The sequence below is a fragment of the Raphanus sativus genome, chromosome 4 (assembly GCF_000801105.2).
Source record: "Raphanus sativus cultivar WK10039 chromosome 4, ASM80110v3, whole genome shotgun sequence".
Lineage (NCBI taxonomy): Eukaryota > Viridiplantae > Streptophyta > Magnoliopsida > Brassicales > Brassicaceae > Raphanus > Raphanus sativus.
Genome location: NC_079514.1, coordinates 15,117,331 through 15,125,556, shown reverse-complemented (window position 1 = coordinate 15,125,556; position 8,226 = coordinate 15,117,331). Strand labels below are relative to the sequence as shown.

The 8,226-nt window shown below is 30.8% G+C and overlaps 1 protein-coding gene across 3 annotated transcripts; it reads left to right on the top strand.

The window, feature by feature from the left end:
* Positions 1-2,799: 2,799 nt before the first annotated feature.
* LOC108830438 (cyclin-J18) lies at positions 2,800-6,418 on the top strand. Of its 3 annotated transcripts, XM_057008612.1 has the most exons (10): positions 2,800-2,970; positions 3,085-3,161; positions 3,480-3,582; positions 3,664-3,762; positions 3,853-3,870; positions 3,962-4,032; positions 4,151-4,277; positions 4,363-4,423; positions 5,515-5,621; positions 6,153-6,418. In XM_057008612.1, the coding sequence occupies exons 1-9, from the start codon at positions 2,908-2,910 to the stop codon at positions 5,601-5,603; spliced, it is 708 nt and encodes a 235-aa protein (XP_056864592.1). In that variant the 5' UTR covers positions 2,800-2,907; the 3' UTR covers positions 5,604-5,621; positions 6,153-6,418. The 3 variants fall into 3 exon arrangements, with proteins under 3 accessions (XP_056864592.1, XP_056864594.1, XP_056864593.1); XM_057008614.1 differs by lacking the exon at positions 6,153-6,418 and having other exon boundaries at positions 5,478-5,596; XM_057008613.1 differs by lacking the exons at positions 5,515-5,621; positions 6,153-6,418 and adding an exon at positions 4,573-4,775.
* The last annotated feature ends 1,808 nt before the right edge of the window (positions 6,419-8,226 follow it).

Below are 8,226 nucleotides of genomic sequence, written 5' to 3'. Positions count from 1 at the left end.
AGATATTAATGTATCTGTGTTTGGCATCTCCACCATACGAATTGACATATGAGCCAAGCGGAATCTTGCGACCCATACCACACCATGGTTGTCATGATATTCAATTATTGATCTTGTTTTTTGTTCATTTGGTTTCTTTTTATCTTAATAAAATCCAGCTAGACATCAATACAAAAATAATAATCCAAAAGTCATGTGAGAGTCCGTGAAATCACCCAAAATTTCAATTATTTGTATATCCTACACATACATATGAAAATACAATTGTGTACACTTTGGATCAGGAACTGCGCAGTGATACAGAAATAAAAATAAAACATTAAATATCTAAACATTAATATTTAATTATAATATGTATGTTAATTACATTAAATTTAATTTTTAATTTATGATTTAAATTTTAATAACCAATTGATAAAAAGAAAAAGATTTATACACATTACTTAAAATTAAATATATCTAATGAAGTTAGTATTTAATGAATTTTAGAAAAATATATTTATATTTTTTTTTATAAAAGATACATATATACTCCAACTGTTTTTAAAAAGATCTATGTTTTATAATTTTCACATACTGTATATTTAAACGATACTAATTGTTTATTATCAATGTATTTTCGTAATTAACCTTTTCTAACAATTTTTAAGTAATACAATTTTAATAAGCACAATTATTGTTTTTGAGATTTACAATTTACCATTAAGTAATGTACTGAAAATATAAGGGATGTATCTTTTTGATTTTTTTTTTAAATGTGGATTTTTTCGAAACGAATATATTATTTCATAGAATCAACTATTTTTTTTTCTTTCTTAAAAGTCTTTGCAATTGTGTTAATAAAACCCTGAGTTTTGTTTAGTTTGATTTCAAATTCTCTCACGTATTTGTTTTCTTTAATGAAAATCGTTCTTTGGTTTTTGAAAATTTCACTTTTGATCATAATTCATGTTTACTTTTATTAACAAAAAAAAATCAACAATATTTTCTTCATTAAAAAGGTAAAAGACCTTTCTACCCTTGAATTCCATGTTTTCAAATTTGAACTTTTATACATTTTCGGATTTTTTCAAACTTTTTTGTTTTCTTCAAATCTAATTTTTGAAATTTGAAAATTCTTTTGAAATGATTTTATTTTTAAAATTATTTTAAGTATTAAATTATATTTTTATTAATATCCAAAACCCCACCTTCCAAAACCTCACCAATCAAATCTAAAACCTAAATCTATATTAGTTAACTCTGTGGTTACACATATCTATTTACTTTTTAAAAACTGAGGATAAATATTGTTAAGGTAAATATGAAACGCGTTATTGAAAATGTGGTAGTTTAGACAATTTCTCTTCACTTTTTCCATTGACCATCAATTTTGTGGCTGTCAACTATGTGCATCCAATTTTTGTTTAGTTTATAAGTGATTTGCTTAGGTGTCTTTACCACAATCATTCTGATTGATAAAGTATGACATGTCCTATTAAAATGATAACTTAAATTCTATGTAATTATGATATGGTTTAAGACAATTATAATATAAATTTCAATTGGAGAAATTCAAATATGAAATAATAAATATATGTAAAAATTATAAACAAAATAACTAAAATTTTAGATAAAATTTATTATAAACTTACATACTATACACATTTAGAAAATAAATACTCCCTTATTTTATTTTATATATTTTTAATGTTTCTAAATAGAAACATCTATTATAGTAAAATTGTAATAAGATATGTGTCACTACCATATTTTTTATAAATAATATTATATAATTTTTTAAAAAATTATTACATGATGTTAAGAGTATTGTAATATGATCAATTTATTATATATATTTACATTTTTACAAGATTTTCAAACATTTTAATAATTTTTATATCATATCAAAGATAAAAAAATTATATAAATATTTATACTTTTGATATTTAAATAATAAAGCTATATTTAATTTTATAACTCAATGTAAGGATAAACTTAATCATCATTTCTAAATTATTGAATTGTATTTAAAATTTAATTACGATAAAGTAATTTAATTGAGTGATTAGCATTTGATTCATCAGGTTTATTAAGTATATTTTATAACTCAAATATCTTTTATCTAAAACCAACAATTTTTTAATATAAACTTTATTCTTAAAAATAAATAATATAGTATAAAATATTATTTAAAAAATGAAAATTAATTTATTAAATTAACTTTTTAATAAAATCAAATTATAAAAGAAAAATGATTACTTTATACTTTTAAAAATTTAATAAGCTTAAAATTAAATGTAACGAAAATATATTTTTTTCTAAAATAGAATATTTTAAAAATTTATTATTTATGTGCATGACGCATGAAACTTGCTAATAGTTTCCATGTTTGATTTTAATACCAATAAATACAAAATGGAAGAAACCCAATCATTGTAATACTTGATTATTAATTTATCCGTTTCATATGAAAAGTTGTTTTAGTTTTTAAGTTTTTTTAATTATAAATGTCATTTTATGTTTACAATGCACATAATTAATAAATTTTCAAGTTTTTACTCTTTTAATAAAATCAAACAAAAATATATTACATATATGTAAATATAAAAATTTGAGAATTTTCTTAGTTCTTGTGAAAAACCTCGAACGACTCTTTATTGTGAAACAAAATCTTTGGTAGACAAAAAAAAAACAATTTATGGGCCACTTAATAATGGGCTGCGGCACACATCGAAGGTTATCAGCTTATCATCGAAAGCATAATATTAAGTGTGATAGCTTATTTTTTTGTTATTGTAAAATGTTAAATTTAAAAGTTGAAAATAAAAGTTTTCAGGACTTGGGAGTTTCGGCGCCATTAAAGACGTTCAAAAGTTTCATCTGAGAGCTCTAAAATCAGCGAGAGAGAGAGAGAGAGAGAGAGAGATGTCCACAGAGATCGCTCATCTGCGACGGAGGTTGGTCGAGTTCACGATTCAGTGTACTACCGTAAGTTAATCTTCTTCTCGTTCAATACATATTAGGATTACATTACACTTCATCTCTCTTGATTTTGATTTTGATTTTTTTTTTGTTTTCAAATCTGGTTTTGGACGATGAAAGCAACTCGAACTTCCTCCGATCGTTAAATACTCAGCACTATCGCTCTTCTTCGATCGATTTCGCCCGTCTGTTGTCAGGTATTGCGATTTTCCCGATTTGAGATTTTTAGTGATTTCGATTGATGTTTTAGAGTCTAATGACCTAGTGATCGGTACACAATCTAGGTCTAATTGCTCGTTGTCTTTGCTCCTGATTGGTTTAGTCGGGATCCGATTCTCTTGATTTGGATTATTGATCGTTTTTGAGCCTTGAAAACAGTTAATACATACTCCTTAAATCAATTTTTGAAATTTTTCGTCTCACAATGTTAATGGCCGGCTTTGATTCAGTTTTTATTAGAATAACAGAGATTCAGTTTATTTTATTGGAAGCTTATTGATTTCTTGGGTATGTAGATTCTTACAAAAGAAGAAGAAAGCAGAACATTGGCTATTGCAACCATTGACTGAAAGCAATCTGCAGCTATTTGCGTTAGTCTCCATATGGATCTCTTGCAAAGTGTGTATGCCTTCCATACTTCTCCCAATGTTCTCTTCTATGTACCCAGGAGGAGGACTGAATGGTTGGTTGCTTCTGCAGATGCATTGTTCCCGGGGTTTATCGGTTCAGAGTCTAAAACCATTGGGTGATAAGATGATCACAGAGCAGCTCTTCACAGTTCGGGATTTCCTGGAAGCAGTAAGATACTACTCTTGAGAGAATCTTGACTGAAATGTCTTTTTAGATGATTTCACTCTTTTGTAGTGACTTTTTGAGGTTCTTCTGCAGGAACTGGTTTTCCTGAAGGTAACTCATTGTAAACTTGGGGATGTTGTTTTACGCTATAGAAGCTCATTCAAACTTATTTGTATGCCTTCATCTTAAACATGAGAAGCAGGTTTTGAAATTTGAGATTGGCACTTTGAATATAGCTTATACACTGCTTGATGACCTTTTTATCCAGTTCAAGTAAGTTCTTTCACCCTTGTTAAGTATCTGACTTCTTAAAGTTCCTACTTCGAGCTAGAAAAATGTATGTGTTCATGCTCTTGGTATCTAACTCGTTAACCATATTGTCTACTTCTAGAGAAGTTGCAAAGGTTGGAGAACTTTTGGACTTTGAGGCATGTATGGATATGATGGATCTTCTTTATATGAAGGAGGAGACGTCCGTTCTTTATCGTTCTTCCACATCTTTGGCTGCTTCCATTTTGGTTACTTAATTTTCTCTATTGGTGAAACATATCCACGAGTAAACATCAATACTGAAATGAAACTGTGTCCTTCTCTTGACCACAGGTCTCTTCTTACATAATAACCGTGCCTAAACAGCAGTGGGATTTCCCTATTCTCCCATGGGGTAAAGCATTCTTCTTTTGACTATTTCCATCAAAAGCATTTATCCATGATAGATTTATATTTATCAAGTCATAGGATATTGAAACAAGTTGTAGCATACAGGATCGCTAAGGTCCAAATGTTCACCTTTTTAACTACTCTGCATTTCAGCATCATGCAAAAGAAGAATACATTGCTGTTCCCACTTCAAGTCTTCTTCATCTTTCCCTTTAGACCCGGACATTGTATGATGTTTCCTCAACTTAATACTTGTAATAATTATGATTTTGAGCCATCAAGGTTGACTTACTGAGATCTGACCACCGGCCATATACGGTTTACGGACCAGTCAAATCTTTGTGGCCCTTCAACTTTTCCTAAACCTAACGTATCTCTGGTCTGGGCCTCCCAAATATTGTACCGGACCGTATAGACTAGATATAGAGACAGTAATAGTAGAAGTCACTAGTTCAATGGTCAGCATTTCCTTTTTCCCATTGAAAAAAAAAACCTCATTCTCATGGGATTATAGCTGTAATACACTCACTCACAAAAGAAGAAAAGTCAATATTTAATTTATTTCATAGGGTCCCTCTCCAAAATTTATTCTTCTTCATTTATGGAGTCTACACCACATTGTCTGGAAATTTTCTTTCTTTATATACCCTTTTTCAGTTTTCACGTTTCATGGTAACAAACATGATAACTTTCAACATACTACTAAATTCTTGAAGAGATGATTTATGTCTTAATCTTTTACCTACTCTTTTTTTATATACGCATGTACATGTAGGTAGATCCATGTGGCCTGAGCCTTTACTATAAAGTTAAAAATGTTAGGCCTATCTTATTTGTAGGACCATTGTAGAAACTAGAAAGAAGTAGAATGAGGTTTCTAAGGTTAGGAGAAGGTAGGCACTAGACATGGTTTTATTCTGCTTCTGTGTTATATACTCTGTTATGTGTCTTTCTGACTATAGTAGACAAGACAATACAAATTTAAGACTTGCAGTCAATGATGATCTTATTATTATGATTAAGGGATATATAATTTCTTCATTTCATTAATATTACAGGACCCTACTTGGACACCATTTTGTTTGTTTTTGGCAGTTAAAATGGTGACAAATAAGGAAGAAAAGGAGGTGGTGGAGCTTGTTGGATACATACTTTCCAATGTCCTTTACTCTCACCCTTCCTAACACCTTAAACCCTACAGGTACACGCATCTCTGGTTCATCCTTATCTACCTTTTGTTAAGCACACATACTTAAAATAACGTGGGTGTATATGAAGATATAAGGACATGTATGGTCTATCTGTATACACACGTTATATAGTGTGAGTATATACGCATCATATAGGCATTTTCCTGAGGTTCCAAAAAGAGGCATTTTCCTTTACAAAATTCCACTCACGTTTTTGGTCCAAAGTCCAAACGTTTGACCTTTCATGTTGTGGACTAGTATAATTGTAAAAAAAAAAGATTAATCGGAAAACTTTACCTTAATTAAAAAAACTGTAAATGAAAAGGCGATTTGAATTGCTAATCAAAACAACATTTTGATATAGTAATCGTTTTTTTAACAAAATATAGTAATCGTCTGATATAACTAGATGATTGGTTTTTTTTTTGAAAGATAACTAGATGACTGGGTTCCTGGCAGAAAAAAAACTAAAGAAGTTTCTATGACTCCTGTATTTTACTATTTTGTAACGTTTTATGAAATTAATAATAATATAAATACACGGATGGATCGATCGTTATAGTTTTACATACTACCGTGTGGATTTATGCTTCACAAGGCAATGACGGTTGTAATGCGACAGACCAGGCATGTGAGTTACTACATAGCCACTTCGATCCATATAAAATAGTTAATACTTATTTTCACCTGCATAAATGTGCTAATTTATTGTAACTCCTAAATGATATTGGTACTCTTACTCTGCATATTTGTCCTTACTGTACCACATTAGATTTTGTCTTCTCCAAATATCCTCGAATAATTAGTAGAATCACTAACTGTTAAATCTCACCAACATAAAGACAAATAACTAATGATGACAAAAGAAAAGACACAAAACTGTGAAAATAAAGGGAGAGAGATTTCACTTAGCATGTATAGATATTTTTTGTTTGTGAGCTTTCCAAAACGAATTCTAACTCCACAGTAACATGACACTGTCGCAAAAGTGAGCTGTATTATTTATACTATAACTTCAGATTAAAATCTTGCACAAAAAAAAAAAACTTCAGATTTGTTGTGAAAACTCTATTTTATTATTGAATCAAAGTGTTCCTTATATAGGAAATACATGGCGACATGGACCTAAATACAATGGGCCATAAACGGGCCAAGATTACAAGTAAATATCTAATGGGCTGGACATCCATAAACATAATATTCATAACATTTCCCCTTGGATGCCAGAACCATATAGAGCTTGTAGTGTGCTTAATGTTGCCTCATTAAAACCTTACTCGGAAAACCCAGTGGGACAAAACCGAAGTGAAGGAAAAAGAGTACAACACACACTACTCCCCCTGTTCTGGACCTCCGTTCTTCAAGTCTGGCGCATGGACACTTTGATGGTTTAGCTTCATGGGCGCCAAGTCTTGAACTGGTCCTTCTGTTGCCATGTCCCAAACGGATAGGTAGACTTCATAGATGTGTAGTTGGTGTAGACATGATGAAGAAGTCGGCTAACATTTCTCATGACTGAACTTGTAGTACTTTGTGCTTCTTCATCATTCTCCAAATGTGTATAACCTATTTGAGACCTTGTATAAACCTGTAACATTTATTAAAACCAAACAATCCCTTTTCTTTTGGGTTTGGTTAGTATAAATCAATCTCAAACTTTTAATTCATTAGAAGGTAACTTAGGATATATTGATCATGTCCCATATTGTCTCATGTTCCGACATGCCAAACTTGTCTAAGTAAAGGTGTCAATGACACTTATAGCAGGGGGACGTGTATGGCTTTAGTATCAATGTCTTATGGTCTGAACATATCCATAAAACTTATCCGACCTAGTATGGCTTTTCCAAATCAAGGCGCCAATCATACCAATACATTGCACTTTGGTCGGATGTGCATAAGCCTTAAAAGTACTTACATAAAGTCTTTCCTGGACCAAGGACACATGCCTTGTCCATAGCCATACCACGATCTGAATATAGTGGTTACTGGAACCAGTTTAGTCGGAACAAGATCGAACTAGGTCGGACGTGATCCTAGTTGATATGGATCTTTGGTCGTTAATCTGATGGATTCATCCTCTTATTCTCTTTTGACCATATCACATTCTATTCTCGGTACTTTGGATCATAGATCTCAATACATATTCATGGCTATCATCTCCACTATAGATCATTGTATTCTTATCATAGCCTGTCCAAGAATCAGTCGATCTAATCATCATTTCTTTAAGTATGAACACAAGGAATTTCCTTCATAATATATGCATGGACTGTTCAGGGACGTTCTTGTAGAACTCCTTTCACTAAGTATTACTTAGTCTTATCCTTTACATGCATTATATGCTTTATATGCATCTGCCTTTCGTTTCAGTCCATGAATAGCTTAGGAACAAAACTATTCTATGAGAATTTCTTTTCTCATCTTTCTGATACTTTTATCATTTCTTTATCCAGTGATCAATCATGCTGCTTACTACATTTCTCTTTTCTTATATCCAGACCTTTATCACTTTCGAATTTGTAGTAGCATCCACCACATAGGAGTATATCTCCTTATAATATGTTCCTTGGTCTTTGTGAGTATCCTTGTGTAATCAAGCCATTCCTTGAATGCT